Source organism: Oncorhynchus mykiss, chromosome 13, assembly GCF_013265735.2.
Source record: "Oncorhynchus mykiss isolate Arlee chromosome 13, USDA_OmykA_1.1, whole genome shotgun sequence".
Lineage (NCBI taxonomy): Eukaryota > Metazoa > Chordata > Actinopteri > Salmoniformes > Salmonidae > Oncorhynchus > Oncorhynchus mykiss.
This window is the reverse complement of record NC_048577.1, coordinates 19,266,697-19,291,685: the sequence shown is the minus strand read 5'-3', so window position 1 is coordinate 19,291,685 and position 24,989 is coordinate 19,266,697. Positions and strand designations below refer to the sequence as shown.

The window sequence follows — 24,989 nt, the reverse complement described above, 5'->3', positions numbered from 1 at the left end:
TGGACTGACTGTCCCTGAACCCTGACCTGCTGATGGACATTGGGTAGCTGATGTATTTTGACTGAGATCTGCACTCTCTCTATCTCTCTCCCCCCTCTCTCATCCCTCCCTCTCCATAAATCTCTCCGTACTTCTCTCTCTCTCCCTCCCCCCTCCCCTCTCCCTGCTAGATGTCCAACAAGCGCAGCAACAGCTTCCGGCGGGCCATCCTCCAGGGGGGTCGTCAGTTGAAGGGGGCTGGGGCCCTGGGGGAGGAGGTGGGTCTGGGTCTGTCCCAGAGGCTAGTGAGGCACATCGCCTATGAGACCCTGCCCCGGGAGATCGACAGGAAGTGGTACTTCGACAGCTACACCTGCTGCCCACCACCCTGGCTCATCCTGGCGATCACCATCGCTGAGGTAAGGTTCCGCTCATGGAGGGATAAATCCTAAATTCTACTTCAGTCAAATTTCCCTTTGTCGTGCATGAATGTCAATCGGAGACCAAGTGAACATTCAACTGAAGTGTAAAGTTAGGATGTGCTTAGGTTCTTCAAACATCTCTGAGGAGGGTTTGAGGCTGTAAAGCATTGGTTTTGATAACAAAGATAACCTTATCGTTCAACTTTTGCTTGTCTTTCTTTTCTTCTAACTTGGTAGGACTGGGAGAGAGCAACAGTATCGTTTATCTTTTGCCCTTGGCGTCAACTCTCCATCGGGATAAGCCTTTGAAATCAGTCTAGACTACTGTGAAACTCTACATTCTTCATGGAGACAGCCTAAATATCTCTGTGAAAACTAAAACGTATCTCTTAGGCTCGTACCCAGGCTAGATCGTATATTCCTCTACAATAACTTCAAACCCCTCCCGTCATCTAGGTGGCAGTGTTCATGTACTATGGCCTGCAGTTGGACCGCTGGGTGCTGCAGGTGTCCAGTCCCCACTTCCTAAGGGGCCCACTGCCCTACCACCCCCAGCTACGGATTCAGGCCTGGAGATACCTCAGCTATGCCTTCATGCACGCAGGGTGGGTACCTAGCCAGATGGCCAGTCCGCCCCTGGGGAGGGCTGATCAGACTGTCCCAATATACACACTTGCATACTACTTAGTATATGGTCATGTATTGACCATGCATGCTAATGCGAAGTATGAATATTGGGACAGTCTGATCAGCCCTCCCCAGGGGTGGACTGGCCATCTGGCATTTTGGGCGAATGTCAGATGGGCTGGTCCGTTTTTAGCCCAGTGTGCCTGTCTAACTTTGGTTTTTGCACAAAATTATCATTATCTGGATAATGATGGGGGGCCTCAAGCGAGAATAAATTTGTCCAGTGTGTTTGAAATGCTAGGGCCGATTTCTGGTCTCAGTCTGCCCCTGGCCCTCCTCAAATCCTAAACTCTGTAACGTGTGTCCATAAAGTCCTGGATGTGCGTGTCACAGTCATACAGTCCTACATAGCATTCGGAAACTATTCAGACCTCTTGACTTTTTTGCAAATGTATTAAACATTTAAACTATCACATTTACATAAATATTCAGATCCTTTACTCAGTACTTTGTTGAAGCATCTTTGGCAGCGATTACAGCCTCGAGTCTTCTTGGGTATGACGCTGAAAGCTTGGCACACCTGTATTTGGGGAGTTTCTCCCATTCTTCTCTGCAGATCCTCTCAAGCTCTGTCAGGTTGGATGGGGAGCGTCGCTGCCCAGCTATTTTCAGGTCTCTCCAGAGATGTTTGATCGGGTTCAAATCCGGGCTCTGGCTGGGCCACTCAAGGACATTCAGAGACTTGTCCCGAAGCCACTGCTGCGTTGTCTTGGCTGTGTGCTTAGGGCTGTTGTCCTGTTGGAAGGTGAACCTTCACCCCAGTCTGAGGTCCTGAGCTCTCTGGAGCAGGTTTTCATCAAGGATCTCTCTGTACTTTACTCTGTTCATCTTTCCCTCGACCCTGCTCATGAAGGGGTACATCGTAAATTCTACTTCAGTCAAATTTCCCTTTGTCGTGCATGAATGTCAATCGGAGACTAAGTGAATATTCAACTGAAGTGTAAAGTTAGGATGTGCTTAGGTTCTTCAAACATCTCTGATGAGGGTTTGAGGCTGTAAAGCATTGGTTTTGATAACAAAGAGAACCTTATCGTTCAACTTTTGTTTGTCTTTCTTCTAACTTGGTAGGACTGGGAGAGAGCAACAGTATCGTTTATCTTTTGCCCTTGGCGTCAACTCTCCATCGAGATAAGCCTTTGAAATCAGTCTAGACTACTGTGAAACTCTACATTCTTCATGGAGACAGCCTAAATATCTCTGTGAAAACTAAAACATATCTCTTAGGCTAGTACCCAGGCTAGATCTTAACTCTACAATAACTTCCCCTCCTGTCTCCCAGTTTGTGCCTCTGAAAAACATCCTTACAGCATGATTCTGCCACCACCATGCTTCACAGTAGGGATGGTGCCAGGTTTCCTCCAAAAAGTTCAATCTTGGATTGATCAGACCAGAGTCTTTTTTTCCCATGGTCTGAGAGTCCTTTAGGTGCCTTTTTGGCAAACTCCAAGAGGACTGTCATGTGCCATTTACTGAGGAGTGGCTTCTGTCTGGCCACTATACCATAAAGGCCTGATTGGTAGAGTGCTACAGAGATTGTTGTCCTTCTGGAAGGTTCTCCCATCTCCACAGAGGAACTCTGGAACTCTGTCAGAGTGACCATCGGGTTCTTTGTCACCTTCCTGACCAAGGCCCTTCTACCCCGATTGCTCAGTTTGGCCAAGTGGTCAGCTCTAGGAAGAGTCTTGGTGGTTCCAAACTTCTTCCATTTAAGAATGGAGACCACTGTGTTCTTGTGGACCTCCAATGCTGCAGAAATGTTTTGGTACCCTTCCCCAGATCTGTGCCTCAACACAATCCTGTCTCAGAGCTCTATGGACAATTCCTTTGACCTCATGGCTTGGGTTTTGCTCTGACATCCATTGTCATCTGTGGGACCTTTTTATATAGACAGGTGTATGCCTTTCCATATCATGTCCAATCAATTTAATTTACCACAGGTGGACTCCAATCAAGTTGTAGAAACAGTTCAAGGATGATCAATGGAAACAGGACACATCTGAGTTAAATTTCGAGTCTCACAGCAAATGGTCTGAATACTTTACCTTACTTTACTTTCATTATGCGGTATTGTGTGTAGATTAACGAGGGATATTGTATCCATTTTAGAATCGGGCTGTAACGTAACAAAATGGGGGGAAAAGCCAAGGGGTCTGAATACTTTCCAAACGCACTGTATACTGTATATACATTGTCATATCTACTCTATGGCTCTATAGAGCAGTGTTTCTCAATCTATTCCTGGATGTGTATCAGCTGTCACCTTTCCAAATGATTGTGCTCCCACACACACCACATCTGCTTCCTCGTGAGAGCACATGGTCGAGGCAAGTCATTCATCACTAAACACACACACCTCTGAGAGAGGCGGAGGCTGCTGGGAATTTAACCAACTATCTAATGTCCCAAAGCTCTGGCTCTCTATCAGCAGTGTGTGCAGGAGAGGTTGTTCAGTGTTGTGACTGCTACAAACACACACACACACACACACACAATCCACGTATGTGTCCTTCATGCCCACAGGGCCTGTACTCAGCACTGACACGTGTGGGTGCCACAGCAGAATCCAAAACACAGGAGTTCTCTCTCTCCCGCTCTCTCTCTCCCTCCCTCTCTCTCCCAGCTTAGTGGATGTACTTTAACCATCCCATTTATCCCATAGCAACGATAGCATGACAAAACCAGGCCAAAAACCCCCAGTGTGTTTCAGCCTCAGATATTATGAACACATTGGTTTAAAATCCCTTCAGTGGAGGTATCCCTAGAAAAAAACACCCAAACAGAATCAAATCTACGAGTTGTTTTGTTGAAGCGTACAAGTGCCCTCTTGGTGTAGTGAGAGAATCATTCTAGTTGACAATGAGACAAGGGCGATATTGATTGGCTTGTGGAGAAGCAAGGCCCTGTCCAAATACACAAGGACGTTCCACTGGAGATTAAAATTACTATTAATTTTCCAGTGCTAACCAGTCCCAGAGGGACACACACACACACACACACACACACGTTCCTATGAGAAGACATCCCGTTGTCTCTTAACAATGGCACAGACAAATACATGGATCACTGTCATTGTCTAGACGACCACAAAGGAAAACAAAGAACGCAATGCTGTTTTCACTGAGCTGCTGCACTGTACACTCAATGCCAGCTTAAAGGTGGGAAAATAAGTCAATTCCTGCTTTTACGTTGATGAAAACATAAGGAGTTAAGCAGCCAAAACGTGATAAAACAGAGATGCGTTTCAAGTGGCTGGGAAATGGCTTTGTCTTTGGTCAAGGGTAGTCTACTAAAGTTGTCCTAGACCGCCTAAAAACATAGCTGTAGGTTTAGTGGAGTGTTGTCCTGTGCTGTTTGTGGGCTGATATGTGCATTCTGTTTGTGTTGTTGTCAATTGGAAGGGATCAGCAGTGTTGTTGACCCAGTGAAGGGATTACATTGTGGAGGGGTGTAATATGCCGGACTTATCACAGTCAGACAGATCACTACACAGCCGGTCAGATAGCTAGATAGCGCGAGGAGAGGAGGGACACTGTAAAAGCCTGGTAGGGATCCAGCACCATCGTTGGACTGAGAGGACAAAGCTAAAATCTCAGCCAATGATGACGCATCAAATGTGTCAACTGCCAGCACATGGCAGCAGGAGCCAAGCAAAATGCTGGATCAATACTGAGACATTGGTGTGTTCCCAGAATGTTGATGCACTAGAGCCAAAACCAGTGGATAGCACTGCTGCAACACAGTTGGCCTAGTTCTGATGTTGTAGTAAAGCCTAGATGCTAACTCCTTTCCCTCCAGAAGCTTATTATCCACAGTCACCATTGGCCCTTAGTCATGTGTTGTTGTTGATAATGGCGGTATGAGCTGCTTCCTAGAGCTACTGTAAGTGTCGTCCCCCCCCCCTCTTATATGCTCTGTGGGCACGATTATCTTTCAGCAACACATTGCCGTCCCTCCATCCATCTTTCCATCCATCACTTTCTTACGACCATCGGGTTGGCCTAATTTAATGATAATGAATTTAGACTGGTGTTTAGACTGGTGCTCATTGAGAGTGTCCCAGCAGGATAGAACACCTGGGTCTGAACATGGCCATGCAGCTGCTGGTGGGAGTCCCTCTTGAGATGGTCCATGGAGCGCTGAGGATAGGACTGGTCTACGTGTGTGGCGTACTGGCAGGTGAGTACTGGGCTAGGGTACACACACAGACTGACGGATGGACACACACACACAGGGCGCAGGTGCACACACACACACACACACGCACATGCACACATTCAAATCCCTGCTCTCAGGTTTCACCCCATTGTGTTTGGAGAACAGTCATTCAGAAAACACATATGTCTGGGACAGATGAGCTTGTGTTCTGACAGGCTTTCTTGTTGTTCCCCCACCGGTCCAGAACAACAGAGAGAAGTGGAAGGGGATCATCTCAAAACACACTCCAGAGAGAGATAGAATGGGGGAGGGAGGTAAAGGAGAGAATGCAAGGGAGAGAGAGAGAGAAGGGGAGAGAGAGACTTGTCCATGTTCAATAGGAGGCCCATGAATATTGAGAGAGCGAGCAAAGGGACCAAGCCTACTGGGATGCTATGCATCAGAGAGAGGAAGAGGACCAAGCCTACTGGGATGCTATGCATCAGAGAGAGGAAGAGGACCAAGCCTACTGGGATGCTATGCATCAGAGAGAGGAAGAGGACCAAGCCTACTAGGATGCTATGCATCAGAGAGAGGAAGAGGACCAAGCCTACTGGGATGCTATGCATCAGAGAGAGGAAGAGGACCAAGCCCACTGGGATGCTATGCATCAGAGAGAGGAAGAGGACCAAGCCTACTGGGATGCTATGCATCAGAGAGAGGAAGAGGACCAAGCCTACTGGGATGCTATGCATCAGAGAGAGGAAGAGGACCAAGCCCACTGGGATGCTATGCATCAGAGAGAGGAAGAGGATCAAGACCACTGGGATGCTATGCATCAGAGAGAGGAAGAGGATCAAGACCACTGGGATGCTATGCATCAGAGAGAGGAAGAGGATCAAGACCACTGGAATGTTATGCATCAGAGAGAGGAAGAGGATCAAGACCACTGGGATGCTATGCATCAGAGAGAGGAAGAGGACCAAGCCTAATGGGATGCTATGCATCAGAGAGAGGAAGAGGACCAAGCCTACTGGGATGCTATGCATCAGAGAGAGGAAGAGGACCAAGCCTAATGGGATGCTATGCATCAGAGAGAGGAAGAGGACCAAGCCTACTGGGATGTTATGCATCAGAGAGAGGAAGAGGACCAAGCCTACTGGGATGCTATGCATCAGAGAGAGGAAGAGGCTTTGAAGGCAAATGTCATTGCTAGCTTCCTTGTGACATTAGCTGCTAATGTCATTTGAGTGCCCAGGGCTCCCCTCTCTCCCTCTGCCTCCTCTCCCTCCTCTCTCCCCTTTCCCCCCTGGCCCAGCACGACTTGGCTCAGTATGGCTCAGTGCTCACTAGATTACCGTGTGACCATGGGGTATGTTCTACACTGCGTGTTCATCATGCAGTGTACATGAGGAGTGGAGCGATAATCCAGCTTTAGTTTAAACTACCTCTAGAGCCAAACAAACATTATCAGGGATTTCTGCCTGCTGCCCTCTGGAAACTAAATGCTCAGGAAACATTCGGAGTGGAAATACTTGGATGAAGATGGTTGATGTTTGGGAGACGTGTGGGGATATTTAGCAAGGATATAATAGCCCTGTGGGTGGGTGGGAAGAAGCTGTAGAAGGGCAGGTTAAGGGATTGCCAGCAGAGTGTGTAATTGTGTACCTTTTTAACTAGGCAAGTCAATTAAGAACAAATGGTTATTTACAATGACAGCCTAACCCGGACGACGCTGGGCCAATTGTGCGCCGCCCTCTGGGACTCCCGATCACGGCCGGTTGTGACACAGCCCGGGATCAAATCAGGGTCTGCAGTGACGCCTCTAGCACTGTGATGCACTGCCTTAGACCGCTGCACCACTAGGGAGACCCATTCCGTGTGTGTGTGTGTGTGTGTGTGTGTAAAGTTTGTGTGTGTTTGTTTTACATAGGCATGTGTGTTTGTGGATATAAATACTGTATATATGTATGAGGCTTTATATCTGGTTGTGTATGAAGACGGGTGTGTACACAGAATACTTTTGGTCCCAGCTGTGGTGCCCTCCCCCCCCAGATAACACAGATAATGGTGGTACTGAGAGGGCCACTGTCCCCACGGGAACCTGCTGGTTAATTAGATATCGACCCACTGGAAGGAGGTGTGTGTGTGTGTAGGGAGTTTGTCTTCTGTGTTGTTTTGCCTGGATAAATGTTGTTATGGTGGAGAGGAGTGCTCAGCTGTACCAACAGGGTCAGAGGTCAAAAGGGACTCAGGTGTCCAGTGAGAGGTCAATACTCAATATGGATTTTTAAGACTGTAATACAAATCAAATCAAATGTTATTTGTCACATGTGCCGAATACAACAGGTGTAGTTAGACCTTACAGTGAAATACTTACTTACAAGCCCTTAACCAACAATGCAGTTTTAAGAAAAATACCTACAAAAATAAAAATTAAAGTAACAAATAATTAAAGAGCAGCAGTAAAATAACAATAGCGAGACTATATACAGGGGGTGCCGGTACAGAGTCAATGTGCGGGGGCACCGGTTAGTCGAGGTAATTGAGGTAATATGTACATATAGGTAGAGTTATTAAAGTGACTATGCATAGATAATAACAGAGTAGCAGCAGTGTAGAAGAGGGGGGGGGGGGGGGGCAATGCAAATAGTCACTTAGAGAGACTCATGATCGAACGCAGGCACAAACAACAAAAACACACATGTTTTACTATCCTTGTGGGGGCCTAAAATTGACTTCCATTCAAAATCCTATTTTCCTTAACCCTTAACCCTAAACCTAACCCCTAACCCTAAACCTAACCCCTAACCCCTAACCCTAACCCCTAACCCTAAACCTAACTCCTAACCGTTACCCTAATTCCTACCCTACCCTATTTGTAAACCTAACCCCTAAGCCTAAAATCGTTTTTGTCCTCATGGGGCCGTCCAAATGTCCTCTTGTTTTACTACTTTTGGGGATTTCATACACACACACACACACACACACACACACAGACACACACACACACACAGACACAGAGAGAGAGAGAGAAACACTAAATTACCACTTTCAGTATCTGTGATAATTATAAGATGACTCTGAAGTTTTAAAGGACAGTCAGTGACTTTGAACTCTCTACCGGTCTCTGATGATGAGTAGCACTGATGCTGTGTAGATAATGTGGCCAAACTTAGTGTTCCCTCTTTGGCAGCAGGATTCCAAGTTTGGTGTCCTAGTTTGGAAGTTTAACCAACAAACAAGATAGATGACACGTCAGTTTCTCACCCAACAACTGACCCAGAGGGCCTCCAGAGAGACTACAAAGGGAAGGAAGTCCTTTAGTGGGTGTGGGGGTTGTCACGGTGATAAAACAATAATATTAACAGAGATAATAGTGGTAATAATGGTCTTCCCATCTGTCGACACACACCTTGAGCAGAGGAACCAGGGCGGTGTGTGTTGTCTAACAGGTGTGTGTGTGTGTGTGTCTCCTTTTTGTATGCATTTCTAGATTTCTTGCTATCTCTGTGTGTGTGTGTGTCACTGTGTGTGTGTGGCTCAGGAAACATGTAATCATCTGCTTAGATCTCCATTCAGTGATTGATGCTTAAATACATTTGAATTACACACACACCTCCTCTGCTTTGATCTAAATGACACCTGGTAACAGCCTACTTCAGGAAGAGCACTAACTACTACAGCTAGTTCAGGTATTTCAGATAATACAGTACATTCATACTTTTCTAGTTAATTGATGATGTGATGTACTGTTAAACTTCTAAGTGATGATGTAGTGGCTGCTTGGTTTCAGTGTGTGTGTGTGTGTCTTCAGTGTCTCTTTGTCTTCAGTGTCTCTCTTTTTAGTCTGACATACAGTACTTCCTCACTGTCCTCCTTAAAGGAATATTGATGTTACACTGAAAAAGGTAGATCAGACTTGTCCTCCATCTCCCTCAAATCAAAGGGAATGGAGCGCGAGCGCGCGCGTGTGTGTGTTATGTACATGCATGTGTAATTTGCATGACCTCACATATGCAGTGGTGTACTTTACTATTTAAATTTTTTACAACTATTACTTTTACTTCACTGCATTCCTAAAGAAAATAATGTACTTTTTACTACATACATTTCCCTGACACCCAAAAGTACTTGTTACGTTTTGAAAGCTTATCAGGACAGTTCACACACTTATCAAGAGAACAACCCTGGTCATCCCTACTGCCTCTGATCTGGCAGACTCACTAAACACAAAGGCTTCATTTGTAAATGATGGCCAGAGTGTTGGAGTGTTCCTGGCTGTCTGTAAAATACAAAACCAAAAAAATGGTGCTGTCTAGTTTGCTTAGTATAAGGAATGTGAAATGATTTATACTTTTACTTTTGATACTTCAGTATATTTGAGCAATTACATTTGATACTTAAGTATATTTAAAACAATCATTTTAAACTTTTATTCATGTAATATTTTACTTGGTGACTTTACTTGGTGATATTTTACTTGGTGACTTACTTTTACTCAAGTATGACAATGTGGTATTTTCTACCTGTGTGTGGGTGTGGGTGTGTGTGTGGGTGGCTGGGTGTGGCTGGGCTCACCCCTGGCTGTTTTCCTTCCAGTAATAGCAGCCTGATTGTGATGACTTATTATCGTATGGGGATTTAACCTTTTAACAAAGGGTTTCTTGGTAGTCTTCAACAAATCTACTTTGGAACAAAAGTATACACCCCACACACATGGTTATGGGTTTACATTTTGAGTTTGCATCCCAGTATTACACTTTGTATACATTCCAGAAGACTGAAATATAACAAAACCGTTTGAGATAGAAACACCGGATTTTCTACGGGATTTTTGAAATAATGTTGATTAATTATGAAATTATGAAAAATATGAAAAACATTCCACCTATGAGGCTGCAGGTAATTTGACTGCAGGAAAGGGGTCTACTATAATGAAGCTCCCACAGAGCAGACTCTTCATGACAGCAGCCATACCTACACACGCGCACACACACAGTGGAGATCACAAGCAGTTCTCTATTGCTCTGGGTGTGTCTGTTGCTCTGGGTGTGTCTGTTGCTCTGGTTGTATTACACCAATTTTCACTGGGTATTCAATCTTTCACTTGCCCCATATTCACTCCTATCAATGCCTGGTTGACTCTCCTGTGAATGTGGGTGAATAGGTGCCACCATGGTACCAGTGGTAAGCTCCATTCAGTGTAACACCAAGAATCTCCTAACAGACTGTGTTGATACGTATTATTCTTAAAATGGTCAATGGGGACTCATTGACCAATGTAGGCCTCTGTTTGTGCTTCAATACAACGACAAAAAACATCAGGAGTGTTCGTGTACAGTATCTACTGTTTCTACCTGGGAATGCTATTTATTTGAAGCTGCTCATTGAATCAATTATCATTATTCGAAGCTGCTCTGAGATACATTATAGCGATGGATATGAATTGACATATTCAATATGAATTTGCTCTATTGATCCAGTGAATATGAAGTTGATTGATTATTTGATTGATTCTAACCTCTGACCTCTGACCCTGGCAGGCTCCCTGGCCGTGTCTGTCACTGATATGACTGCTCCGGTGGTGGGGTCGTCTGGAGGAGTCTACGCCCTGGTCTCAGCACACCTGGCCAACGTCGTCATGGTGTGTGTGTGTGTGTGTGTCAGAGCAGGAGCAGCCCTCTTGTCATGAGATGACTATCATGCTCAGATATACATCATGTGGCATCAAAGCAGGGCATTCTGGGGCACAGCAGGTGCTCTGTCAGTCTATGGATTCCATACATTCCTGCCTTTCATCTTTCCCATTTACAAAGAGTGGAAGGGTGTGTCGACTATCTAGTGTTGAAAGTGTGGAATGTGTGTGTGTGTGTGTGCGTGTGTATGTTGCACGTGAGTGTGTGTGCACTGTGTAGTGTTAAAGAGTGTAATTAGATAATTGTCATAACTTGATTTTCTCCCATTCTGAGGCTGCATGTAAATTCACCTTTGACCTTAGCTGTGCTCTGATTGATTCCCTTTCTAGGGAGTTTTTCCTAGCCACTGTGCTTCTACACCTGCATTGCTTGCTGTTTGGGGTTTTAGGCTGGGTTTCTGTACAGCACTTTGAGATATCAGCTGATGTACGAAGGGCTATATAAAAAAAATGATTTGATTTTGATTTGATTCGATCCATGCATACTACCCTACAAAGTCATAACCTTAGAAGTAGGGGCCGATAAGGCCATACTGCTGTCTATATGATTGGATGGTCCCTGTCATCAAATATTTACACCGGTGGGCACTTTACAATCCTCGGTGGTCCTTCCTCCTCTCAGACAAATTTGATTTACTACAACAGCAAGAAAGGGGAGAAGATCAAGGGTCATCACATGATATCTTTGTTGACTCTGAAAGCTATCATGGAAGGGGAAAGATATGTTATTGTTGTAATCTATGTGTCACTCTGAATGTTGACAGTTCTGTAAGTCGCTTTGGAAATAGGTGTCTTTGGATATAGGTGTCTTTGGATATAGGTGTCTTTGGATATAGGTGTCTTTGGATATAGGTGTCTTTGGATATAGGTGTCTGTTACATTACTATCTTATGAAGGTAATTTGATTTGATTTGATTTATGAAGGTAATGAAAGAGGCTTAGTGTCGTGGATCATGATTAATAGGGCCAGGAGTTTTTCCTGGTCAGGTTACATGGTCAGGGACAAACCCAGGTCCATCTAACATGGGAAAACTCCTGGCCTGAATCATAAACCTTTTATCTTGCGCTCTCTCTCTCTCTCTCTCTCTTACTCCTTTTCTCATCAACTCACTCTGCTCCTCTCTCCCCAGAACTGGTCGGGTATGAAATGTCAGTTTAAGCTGTTCCGGATGGCCATGGCTCTGGTCTGCAGTAAGTCTGTCTAAACTCTGAAGTTTCTCTATATTCAAATCATATCTGATAATCACCAGTCAGTCCCTACACCACTGTGTGACTAGCCACAGCCTGCAGGTAACCAAAACCAGCACACGGTTTATTTTGATCATTAAAAAACAAAGTCGCTAGAGGGACCTCCGGTCTTGCGTACTATTACAATAACCTTGCTCTTGACCTAGTTAATACCGTGGTGGATGTAGGTTTGGAGACAGGAAGGGCCCTGTGGCTAGCAATAGACGCTTAGAAAGAACATTCCCACTCATGTAAGATTAATGTGAGCGATGAGGACGGGTTTGTTGTGGTCTCAACCTTTATAGTACTTATCCAACTTCTTATTTTTCACTTTAGTATAAGCATACGCTTACAATTTGGCAAGTTACCGTGATTTGTAAGAGATAAACACAGCAGTATTTACAATAAACTAAAAAAGACAATATCACTTGTTCACTATGGAAACAGGACTATTAAGAGCATTATGGTAACGCTTCTCTTTCCCCCCTCGTCAGTGAGTGTGGAGTTCGGCCGTGCCGTGTGGCTGAGGTTCTACCCGCCGGCCTTCCCGCCCTGCCCCAACCCAAGCTTTGTGGCCCACCTGGGGGGTGTGATGGTGGGGCTCACCCTGGGGGTTGTAGTCCTCCAGAACTACGAGCAGCGTCTCCAAGAGCAGTCTCTATTCTGGATCTTCTTCTCAGTCTACTTCCTCTTTGTCCTCTGTGCTGTCTTCTGGAACGTCTTCGCCTACAGCCTGCTGGACGTCCGGCTCCCCCCCACGCCGTGACCTCCCCCCCACGCCGTGACCTCCCCCAGCCTGTGAGGGCAAACTGAGAGGGCCAACTACGTACCTCAGATCCAATGGAACATAACTATCTAGGTCCAAGACTTCAGAATTTGTATCTTCATTTTAGAGTACCGTATGGAACAGACTATGGCAGCATCTCTTTTTAAACCCAATGGTGCCTATAGCTGTAAGAAAGAGGTTAATATGACAGCTAGCTTCATTGAAGGACAATTTCATAGGGTTGGAGATTGTTATGATACACATGTCTTCGATCTGTCATACTATAGTACTGTTATCTGTAAGTCTGGACTGAAGCTATGAAATGTTCCACTGTTGACATGTTACACTGTACTGAGTACATCTGACGTGATATGGTTTTGTTCCAACTTCCTGATCTTTCTTTGGTTACCTGACTGTTTATACATTCAGCGATGCTACATCGTTGCCTTTCACCATATGTCTGGCAAGACAAATGGCTAAAGCAGGAAGAGATCGGTACTCAAGCTAGATATTTGCAGGGAGAATTGGCTTACGTTTTCGTTGTTGCCTTTGGTGTGTGTGCCGTTTGCAGGAGTGGACAGTATTGGAGGAGTGCACAGTATCATCCGGGTTACACTGACTTACATTATTTTGTCATGTGCAAATGGAAGTTGAAACAAAGATATATGTGATGTTCAAACCCTCTGTGTTCCTGACTGTTGCCAAAACCGTCCCTTAACCAATAGCATACAAACGACAGTGCACTACAGAGAACATGTACTGTTTTATTAATAGGGGAATATGTTGCCTTCTGCCACGAGTACTGGTTGAGTTGAACATCAGCATTCTCCCTCTAGCACAGACTTATTGATAGGTATTCAATATTTAACTCCGTTACAGACTGTGGAAATGGTGCTACATGTGAATAGGTCCCTCCCTCCAGAGTTAGCCTTCAGTTAGTACTGTACTGTCAATGCCCTTATTAAGGAGAAAGCGAAGTCATGTTGTATTGGATGCTGTGTTTGCTTCATCAGGAGAACACGTCGCATCTCAACCAGCCAAGGCTCAAATTAGAATTGGTCCCAGATCTGTTTGTGCTCTTACCAACTCCATTGCTGTCATTGTCAATGAGTGACATGGAGTTGACATGGTACCAGGAACAGACTGGTACCAACATCTGTGGCTTGACAATGACAGCAATGGAGTTGGTAAGAGCACAAACAGATCTGGGACCAATTCTAATTTGAGCCTTGGCTGGTTGAGATGTGACGTGTTCTCCTGATGAAGCAAACACAGCATCCAATACAACATCTCAAGCGTGTACTTTAAATTAACCTCACGTTATTCTGCTTCACACAAAATAAATAATAAGATTAATTATTAACAAATTAATATTTTAACATACAATTGTTGTTGATTCTTGAATTGGTCTACAATGTGATGTGTAAATTATCCTGTGTATTTGTTGATTGTATATAAGGTCTGATACGGAACATAGTGGTAACTGACAATATTTTAACAAGTGCATATTTTGTAGATTTTATATGTAAATACTGAATACTGGAATAAAATCAACTGTTTTTATAATGAAACGTATTCTGACCTCTTGGTGTTATTTATGATTCAACCTGCACATGTGTTTTGAAAGACCATTATCATTCAATGCCTTTTGTTTAACTGCCCCCCCCCCCCCCCTTGAGATGACTGTTCAGCAAACTGATTGTCTAGAGTAGACTAAGGCCTCTTTCAGATAGACAAACCATGGAGACAACAAGGGACCAATAGAGAAAAGGCCTCAGCGTTGTGAAGATATCTCAACAAACCCAATTGTGTTTTGCCTCGCTCCAAACATCATAGTATCCAGACACACACACACCAGTCTTTCTCTGTGGTCAGGGCTGTTGTGCGAAAATACCTCCTTGGACCAAAGCTGGTTCAGTCACAAAACCAGATTAACTTTCCAAATAGTGTCTGGTGAGTGCTCTAGCCTGAGTGGCCGAAGTGGCCTTGAGGAAAACAAAGTAATCAATGAAATATGTGAGGACATCAATAATGGCTGTCTGGAAAAGGCTTTCAACCGACCGTCTTAAGTGGTGTTTTCTATTCAAAACTTTGTAAACATTCAACTTTCCAACTGAAATATGTTTCATAAAAATATAAATACCCTTAAAGCAAGAATATACACAAATAATACATTATCTGAAGAAATTGCTTTAGAAAGGGTCACAAGACAGGGATGTCCTCTCTCCCCCTTCCTGTTTGCACTGGCAAATGATCCGCTTGCAGAAATAATTGGACAATAATAATCTCCCCATGAATCTTAAAGGTAGAATAAACCTTTAGAATGGCAAGGCTCTCGAACTTTTTGTATTTGTTTTCGGTAACACTAATTACCCCACAGGAGACATTCTTAGTATACTTGGCCATAACAGACTTTATATGGGCAAATAAAACTCAGAAAATAAATAGGAAAGGTTTATATTTCCCTAAGTCTAAGGGTGGTTAGAGACAAAGTAGAGTAGCAATTCAACAGCTGAGACGTATGTGGCAGGGTCTACTGTCTACTGTCAATCACGGATTACAAAAAGAAAAGCAGCCCCATCGCGGACATCAACGTCCTGCTTCCAGACAAATTAAACAACTTCTTTGCTCGCTTTGAGGACAATACAGTGCCACTGATACGGCCCGCTACCAAAGCCTGTGAGCTCTCCTTCACCATGGCCAACATGAGTAAAACATTTAAACGTGTAAACCCTCGCAAGGCTGCCGGCCAGACGGCATCCCATGCTGCGCCCTCAGGGCATGCGCAGACCAGCTGGCTGGTGTGTTTACGGACATATTCAATCAATCCATATCCGAGTCTGCTGTGCCCACATGCTTCAAGATGGCCACCATTGTTCCTGTTCCCAAAAAATCTAAGGTAACTGAACTAAATGACTATCGCCCCGTAGCACTCACTTATGTCATCATGAAGTGCTTTGAGAGACTAGTCAAGGATCATATCACCTCCACCCTACCTGATCCCCTAGACCCACTCCAATTTGCTTACTGCCCCAATAGGTCCACAGACAACATAATCGCCACCACACTGCACACTGCCCTATTCCATCTGGACAAGAGGAATACCTATGTAAGAATGCTGTTCATCGACTACAGCTCAGCATTTAACACCACAGTACCCTCCAAACTCGACTGCGCCCTGTGCAATTGGGTCCTGGACTTTCTGACGTGCCGCCCCCCAGGTGGTGAGGATAGGAAACAACATCTCCACCCACTGATCCTCAACACTGGGTCCCCACAAGGGTGCATTCTCAGCCCTCTCCAGGGAGGAGGTGAGGGCCCTCGGAGTGTGGTGTCAGGAGAATAACCTCTCACTCAACGTCATTGACGGGACAGTAGTGGAGAAGGTGGAAAGTTTTAAGTTCCTCGGCGTACACATCACGGACAAACTGAAATGGTCCACCCACACAGACAGCGTGGTGAAGAAGGCGCAACAGCGCCTTTCCAACCTCAGAAGGCTGAAGAAATTTGGCTTGTCACCTAAAACACTCAAACTTTTACAGATGCACAATCGAGAGCATCCTCTTGGGCTGTATCACCACCTGGTAGGCAACTGCTCCCACCACAACCGCAAAGCTCTCCAGAGGATAGTGCGGTCTGCACAACACATCACCGGGGGCAAACTTCCTGCCCTCCAGGACACCTACACCACAGGAATGCCAAAACGATCATCAAGGACAACAACCAACTGAGCCTCTGCCTGTTCACCCCGCCATCATCCAGAAGGCGAGGTCAGTACAGGTGCATTAAAGCTGGGATCGAGAGACTGAAAAACAGCTCCTATCTCAAGGCCAGCCGCCTGTTAAACAGCCAATACTAACATAGAGTGGCTGCTGCCAAAATACAGACTCAAATCTCTGGCCACTTTAAGAAATGTAATAAATGGATATAATAAAGGTATCACTAGTTACTGTAAATAACGGCACTTTATATAATGTTTACATATCCTACATTACTCATCTCTTATGTATATACTTGTAACGGTTTTCTTCGTGAGAAGGAGAGTCGGACCAAAATGCGGCGTGTAGATTACGATCCATGTTTATTGACTATAGCAACACGAATCTAAATACAAACAGTGCAAAATAATAAACGTAATGAAAACCGAAACAGCCTAAACTGGTGCAAACTAACACTAAGGACACAAAGGACAGGAACAATCACCCACAAACACACAGTGAAACCCAGGCTACCTAAATATGGTTCCCAATCAGAGACAATGACGAACACCTGCCTCTGACTGAGAACCATATCAGGCTGAACATAGAAATAGACAAACAAGACATGAAACATAGAATACCCACTCAGATCACACCCTGACCAATCAAAACATAGAAAATACAAAGTAAACTATGGTCAGGGCGTGACAGTACCCCCCCCCAAGGTGCGGACTCCGGCCGCAAAACCTGAACCTATAGGGGAGGGTCTGGGTGGGCATCTGTCCGCGGTGGCGGCTCTGGCGCTGGACGTGGACCCCACTCCATGACAGTTTTAATCCCCCTCCTAAACGTCCCAAAATAGGTTACCCACCACAATGATAACATGGGACAGAGGGACAGCTCGGGACAGAGGTAACTCGGGACAGATGGGTAGCTCAGCACTGAGAGGAAGCTCAGCACTGAGAAGAAGCTCAGCACTGAGAAGAAGCCCAGGCAGGTAGTAGAAACTACCAGAACCTGGCTGGCTGGCGGTTTCAGCAGATCCTGGTCGACTAGCAGATCTGGGAGAATCTGGTCGACTGGCGGATCTGGGAGAATCTGGTCGACTGGCGGATCTGGGAGAATCTGGTCGACTGGCGGATCTGGGAGAATCTGGTCGACTGGCGGATCTGGGAGAATCTGGTCGACTGGCGGATCTGGGAGAATCTGGTCGACTGGCGGATCTGGGAGAATCTGGTCGACTGGCGGATCTGGGAGAATCTGGTCGACTGGCGGATCTGGGAGAATCTGGTCGACTGGCGGATCTGAGAGAGTCTGGACGACTGGCAGATCTGGGAGAGTCTGGACGACTGGCAGATCTGGAAGAGTCTGGACGACTGGCAGATCTGGAAGAGTCTGGTCGACTGGCAGATCTGGAAGAGTCTGGTCGACTGGCAGATCTGGAAGAGTCTGGTCGACTGGCAGATCTGGAAGAGTCTGGTCGACTGGCAGATCTGGAAGAGTCTGGTCGACTGGCAGATCTGGAAGAGTCTGGTCGACTGGCAGATCTGGAAGAGTCTGGACGACTGGCAGATCTGGAAGAGTCTGGACGACTGGCAGATCTGGAAGAGTCTGGACGACTGGCAGATCTGGAAGAGTCTGGACGACTGGCAGATCTGGAAGAGTCTGGACGACTGGCAGATCTGGAAGAGTCTGGACGACTGGCAGATCTGGAAGACGGGCAGATCTGGAAGAGTCTGGTCGACTGGCAGATCTGGAAGAGTCTGGACGACTGGCAGATCTGGAAGAGTCTGGATGACTGGCAGCTCTGGAAGAGTCTGGTCGACTGGCAGCTCTGGCTGCTCCATGCTGACTGGCTGCTCCATGATGACTGGTAGCTCTGGCTGCTCCATGCTGACTGGCTGCTCCATGCTGACTGGCAGCTCTGGCTGCTCCATGCTGACTGGCTGCTCCATGCTGACTGGCAGCTCTGGCTGCTCCATGCTGACTGGCTGCTCTGGCTGCTCCATGCTGACTGGCTGCTCCATGCTGACTGGCGGCCCTGGCTGCTCCATGCTGACTTGCGGCCCTGGCTGCTCCATGCTGACTTGCGGCCCTGGCTGCTCCATGCTGACTGGCGGCCCTGGCTGCTCCATGCTGACTGGCGGCCCTGGCTGCTCCATGCTGACTGGCGGCCCTGGCTGCTCCATGCTGACTGGCGGCCCTGGCTGCTCCATGCTAACTGGCAGCTCTGGCGGCTCCTTGCAGACTGGCAGCTCTGGCGGCTCCTTGCAGACTGGCAGCTTTGGCGGCATCCTGCAGACAGGCAGCTCTGGCGGCTCCTTGCAGACTGGCAGCTCCATGCAGACTGGCAGCTCCATGCAGACTGGCAGCTCCATGCAGACTGGCAGCTCCTTGCAGACTGGCAGCTCCTTGCAGACTGGCAGCTCTATGCTAACTGGCAGCTCTATGCTAACTGGCAGTTCTGAACAGGCGGGAGACTCCGACAGCGCTGGAGAGGAGGAGGGCTCCGACAGCGCTGGACAGGCGAGGCGCACTGTAGGCCTGATGCGTGGTGCTGGCACTGGTGGTACTGGGCCGAGGACACGCACAGGAAGCCTGGTGCGGGGAGCTGCTACCGGAGGGCTGGGGTGTGGAGGTGGTACTGGAAAAACCGGACCGTGCAGGCGCACTGGAGCTCTTGAGCACCGAGCGGCGAGGTGGAATAGCCCGCACTGGACTATGCAGGCGAACCGGAGACACCGAGCGCAAGGCTGGTGCCATGTAAACCGGCCCAAGGAGACGCACTGGGGACCAGCTGCGTAGAGCTGGCTTCATGGCATTAGGCTCGACGCTCAATCTAGCCCGGCAGACACGCGGAGCTGGAATATACCGCACCGGGCTATGCACCCGCACTGGAGACACCGTGCGCACCACTGCATAACACGGTGCCTGTCCGGTCTCTCTAGCCCCCCGGTAAGCACAGGGAGTCTGCCCAGGTCTCCTACCTGGCATAGCCATACTCCCTGTTAGCCCCCCCCCCCAAGAAATTTTTGGGGCTGCCTCTCAAGCTTCCATCCGCGTCGCCGAGCTGCCTTCTCATACCAGCGCCTCTCTGCTTTCACCGCCTCCATTCTACGGTAACCTTCCTCGCACTGCTCCAGCGAATCCCAGGCGGGCTCCGGCACTCTCCCTGGGTCGGCCGCCCACCTGTCGATCTCCTCCCAAGTAGTATACTCCATACTGTACTCCTCCTTGGGCTGTTCCTGTTGTTTCTTCTCCCGCTGCACCTTACTGCGGCTACACTCCCCTGGTTTAGCCCAGGGTCCTCTCCCGTCGAGGATTTCCTCCCATGTCCAGAAATCCTTATTGCGCTTCTCCTCGCGCTGCTCCTGCCTGTTGACACGCTGCTTGGTCCGTTGGTGGTGGGTGATTCTGTAACGGTTTTCTTCGTGAGAAGGAGAGTCGGACCAAAATGCGGCGTGTAGATTACGATCCATGTTTATTGACTATAGCAACACGAATCTAAATACAAACAGTGCAAAATAATAAACGTAATGAAAACCGAAACAGCCTAAACTGGTGCAAACTAACACTAAGGACACAAAGGACAGGAACAATCACCCACAAACACACAGTGAAACCCAGGCTACCTAAATATGGTTCCCAATCAGAGACAATGACGAACACCTGCCTCTGACTGAGAACCATATCAGGCTGAACATAGAAATAGACAAACAAGACATGAAACATAGAATACCCACTCAGATCACACCCTGACCAATCAAAACATAGAAAATACAAAGTAAACTATGGTCAGGGCGTGACAATACTGTATTCTATACCATGCACTGACTCTTGCCTATGCCGCACAGCCATCGCTCATCCATATAATTATATGTACATATTCTTATTCATCCCTTTACATGTATGTGTATAAGGTAGTCGTTGTAATTTTGTTACATTACTTGTTAGATATTACTGTCGGAACTAGAAGCACAAGCATTTCGCTGCACTCGCATTAACATCTGCTAACCATGTGTATGTGACCAGTAACATTTGATTTGATTTGAACTTCCAGATTTGGAATTGTATCAACTCAACCACCCGAGGCTTTTACCTGCGACATATTGTTAAATGCACTAAACGTTTATCCCCAGAATCTTTTCACTTGTCTGTTTTCAAAGGATGACGCTAAGAACATGAACAACTTCACAGTTAAGAACACTATAACAACATGGAAGAAAATGAAACGCATTCTACAAGAACCACTACCACTTCCTGAAAACACACCCTTATGGAACAATCCGTGGACAGCTTTTCAGAATTGACCGGTAAATTGGCTCACGTGGAAAACTGAAGACATAGAAATCTTAAATGACATGCTAATAGAAAATGCAACTTTTTCATGGCAGAATTAGAAAGTCCTTTTGGACAGAACAATGTAGACATTTTCAAATATATGCAACAAAATGTTGACCATAAGAGCTTTTGGACATCAGAGCAACGTTGAGGGAATTCTACTTGAGTCAGAAACAGATACTCATATGATAGATAGGTCCAGTAGCAATTTTAGAATGTAAATCTTGGTGGGGCAAAAAAAATAATTAGGTGGGTGGGGGGGGGGGGGGGGGGGGGGGTGCACATGCCAGCAAAGCCTCTACACAACACAACCCTAACCAATACATTAATTGCACTATAAAGGTGACAAATGGTGCCCACAAACTGTTAGAGCCTACATACAGTACATTCGGGAAGTATTCAAACTGCTTGACTTTTTCCACATTTTGTTATGTTACAGCCTTATTCTAAAACTAATTAAATCGTTTTTTCACGTTGCCAATATACACACAATACCCCGTAATGACAAAGCAAAAACAGGTTTTTAGACATTTTTACAAATGTAGTAAAAAACTGAAAATCACATTTACATAAGTATTCAGACCCTTTACTCAGTACTTTGTTGAAGCACTTTTGGCAGCGATTACAGCCTTGAGTCTTCTTGAGTTTGAAGCTACAAGCTTGGCGCACCTGTATTTGGGGAGTTTCTCCTATTCTTCTCTGCAGATCCTCTCAAGCTCTGTCAAGTTGGATGGGGAGCATCAGTGCACAGCTATTTTCAGGTCTCTCCAGAGATGTTCGATCGAGTTCAAGTCCGTTCTCTGGCTAGGCCACTCAAGGACATTCAGAGACTTGTCCCAAAGCCACTCCTGCGTTGTCTTGGCTGGTTGCTTAGGGTCATTGTCCTGTTGGAAGGTGAACCTGACTAGTCTCCCAGACCCTGCCACTGAAAAACATCCCCACAGCATGATGCTGCCACCACCATGCTTCACCCTATGGATGGTGCCAGGTTTCTTCCAGACGTCACGCTTGGTATTCAGGCCAAAGAGTTCAATCTTGGTTTCATCACACCAGAGAATCTTGTTTCTCATGGTCTGAGAGTCTTTAGGTGCCTTTTTGCAAACTCCAAGCGGGCTGTCATGTGTCATTTACTGAGGAGTGGCTTCTGTCTGTCCACTCTACCATAAAGGCCTGATTGGTTGAGTGCTGCAGAGATGGTTGTCCTTCTGGAAGATTCTCCCATCTCTACAGAGGAACTCTGGAGCTCTGTCAGAGCGACCATTGGGTTCTTTATCACCTTCCTGACCAAGGCCCTTCTCCCCCGATTGCTAAGCTTGGCCAGGTGGCCAGCTCTAGGAAGAGTCTTGGTGGTTCCAAACTTCTTCCATTTAAGAATGGTGGAGGCCACTGTGTTCTTGGGGACATCCAATTCTGCAGAATTGTTTTGGTACCCTTCCCCAGATCTGTGCCTCGACACAATCCTGTCTCAGAGCTCTGTGGACAATTCCTTCGACCTCATGGCTTGGCTTTTGCTCTGACATGCACTGTCAACTGTGGGACCTTAGACAGGTTTGTGCTTCTCCAAATCATGTCCAATCAATTGAATTTACCACAGGTGGACTCCAATCAAGTTATAGAAACATCTCAAGGATGATCAATGGAAACATGATTGACCTAAGCTCAATTTTGAGTCTCATAGCAAAGAGTCTGAATACTTATGTAAATAAGGAATTTCAGTTTATATTTTTTAATACATTTGCAACAATTTATAAAAAACGTTTTTCACTTTGTCGTTATGGGGAATTGTGTGTAGATTGATGAGGGAAAAAAATTATTGTATTAATTTTAGAGTAAGGCTGTAACGTAACAAAATGTGGAAAAAGTCAAAGGGTCTGAGTACTTTCCGAATGCACTGTAAAACTGTCCCAAAAGCAAAGTCCCAACAGCAGTCCCAACACTTTACCACTGCTACACCTGGCTATCAGCGGAGCCTTGTCTGGCATCCAAACCGTTAATTCAGCCTCATTTACTGTCTTTAAAAAAAACATAGCGGATAGGGCTGACTTGCTTAAACAAATGTGGTTTCTACTGACAATTGAGATGTAGAAACTATGGCATAAGGGGACGACAAGCGGATAAGAGGCGATCCGTAATGCCGATTAAGACATTAATGAGCGAGCTAGGACGGACGTAGTCAATATAACTATTTGTTCAGCACTTTTGAAATATGCAGCGACAGAATTCAGAACATGGGCCGTTCTTACAATGTTCTCCCTGTACACCAAGTCAAAACAGTAACGTTAGGTGAAATTAATTGAGGGAAAAATAGACCAAATTATTAGGGTGCGGCACATGGGCTACTAACAGCTTATTACACAACATACACTTAGTATTACTTTCTTAGCTACAGTATACATATCTCCCTGGAATATTACATAATTTATGCAGCAGCATACAAGACATTTTTTGGACCTTGTTGTGCTGTGCTCACTTGAACAGGAAGGTGGGGCGGCGGTCCTTTGTGGGCAGATTTTGTCATCAAAGTTAGTCATCAAAGTCTGGCATTCTCTGGATTTATGGTGCTTTCAATACAACTGGGAACTCTGAAAAAAACAAGGTTGAATGATGATGACGTCAGTGATCTTCAGGTCGTAGCTCTAGAAAAAGGCCAGAGTTCCCGACTTACAATTCCGAGTTGGATGACCGTTCAAAAAGTATATTCCCAGTCGGAGCTCGTTTTTTCCTGTTTTCCCAGTTGACTTGAACTCACTGGTGAGATTTCCCAATTACGAGTTAACAGTTGTTTTGAGCGCGTCAGAAATTATGATGGATTGACAGCATGGCCAATGTTGAATGTTTATAATTTTCATTGTAAAAAAGATCCTTAAACCCAGACTTGGGACAACACAGCCACCACTGAATAGCAGGCTAGTGATTGCTTTGCAATGCTTGCAGTTAGCCACTGATTCCTTCCAAACCACTCATTGCTGAATTTGCGATTTCCAATTTGTTGTGTAATGTTTAGGTCCAATGGCCGATGTGCACCGATACGTTTTATCTATAATTTATCTTCATTATTTATCTTCATATGACAAGGATTAAAAAGGATTTACCAGTAGATTGTCATCTTGATTCATGTTGATGACTGCTAGCTAAGATTAGGAAAGTATGATGTTGACATGATCAGTCCAATCAAAGCTACTGTAGATATAACGGGATTTGAGGTCATTTTATCTGTGGCCAAAGACCTTGAGTCTTCTTGGATGGGCACTTCTAATGTAACTCTATGGCAGCACCCCAAGGGGCTTGAGTTTTCGAGCTCCCCATGAGTGACAGAACACTGAGCTAATCACTGCGCAACTAGAGAACATTACAAACTCTTACGCTCTGTATTTTCCGCTGGCTGCCCCACCACCATAGAAAGTACTGAGTTAGGCTGAAACACCTGCATTTTGGAGCTGCCTTACTCAAGAAAGCAAAAAAAAGTTTGTATGTGGCTTTATTAACTCAATTATTTAATTGTATTTTATTGACATTGTTTGCAAACTAACATGTGACACGTATTAATGCAAAAATAACATTAGCTGAAAATGACGGGTCGCCATTGAATAGGCCAGATGTACAAAACCTTGCAGAAAGCCTATTCAACTGACAATCTATTAAAAACATATAGAAACTATTGGAACCAAGACTTAAAAATGACTGATATTGATGGAGGGAGTGTTGGAACATAATGAACGAAATTACATGCCTTATTATTTAAATATATATTTTAAAATCTGGCTACAGACAGAAACAACATAAAACAATTTGAAGTCTTACAAGCATTAGAAACAACATTGGGTGTGGATATGGTGGGAACATGTGGGTCTGAGCAAGTGGGATATCATTCATATTTGTGGAAATGTATGTAGAAGGTTAAGCTGTCTATTGTTTTCGTTAATGTGTGTTTTTGTTTATTGTAAAAAAATAAATAAAAGTAAAATAAAATATATACAAATAAAATAAATGCTTGAGTACAAGAGTCTCCCCTAATTCATTCAGAGAAGGGAGGCCTG

At 45.6% G+C, this 24,989-nt stretch overlaps 1 protein-coding gene across 7 annotated transcripts in view; it reads left to right on the top strand.

Moving 5' to 3' along the window:
• Positions 1–13,830, top strand: part of LOC110485824 (rhomboid-related protein 3) — a 55,113-nt gene extending 41,283 nt beyond the window's left edge. For 6 of the 7 annotated variants that reach the window (XM_021557017.2, XM_036940500.1, XM_021557016.2 and 3 more), the window contains 6 exons: positions 171–398; positions 858–1,006; positions 5,152–5,264; positions 10,769–10,869; positions 12,051–12,111; positions 12,642–12,913. In XM_021557017.2, coding sequence (XP_021412692.2) covers positions 171–398; positions 858–1,006; positions 5,152–5,264; positions 10,769–10,869; positions 12,051–12,111; positions 12,642–12,913 — 924 coding nt within the window. Of the gene's footprint in view, positions 1–170; positions 399–857; positions 1,007–5,151; positions 5,265–10,768; positions 10,870–12,050; positions 12,112–12,641 lie in introns of all 7 variants that reach the window. The other variant, XM_021557014.2, reaches the window with a different exon arrangement.
• Positions 13,831–24,989: the final 11,159 nt, after the last annotated feature.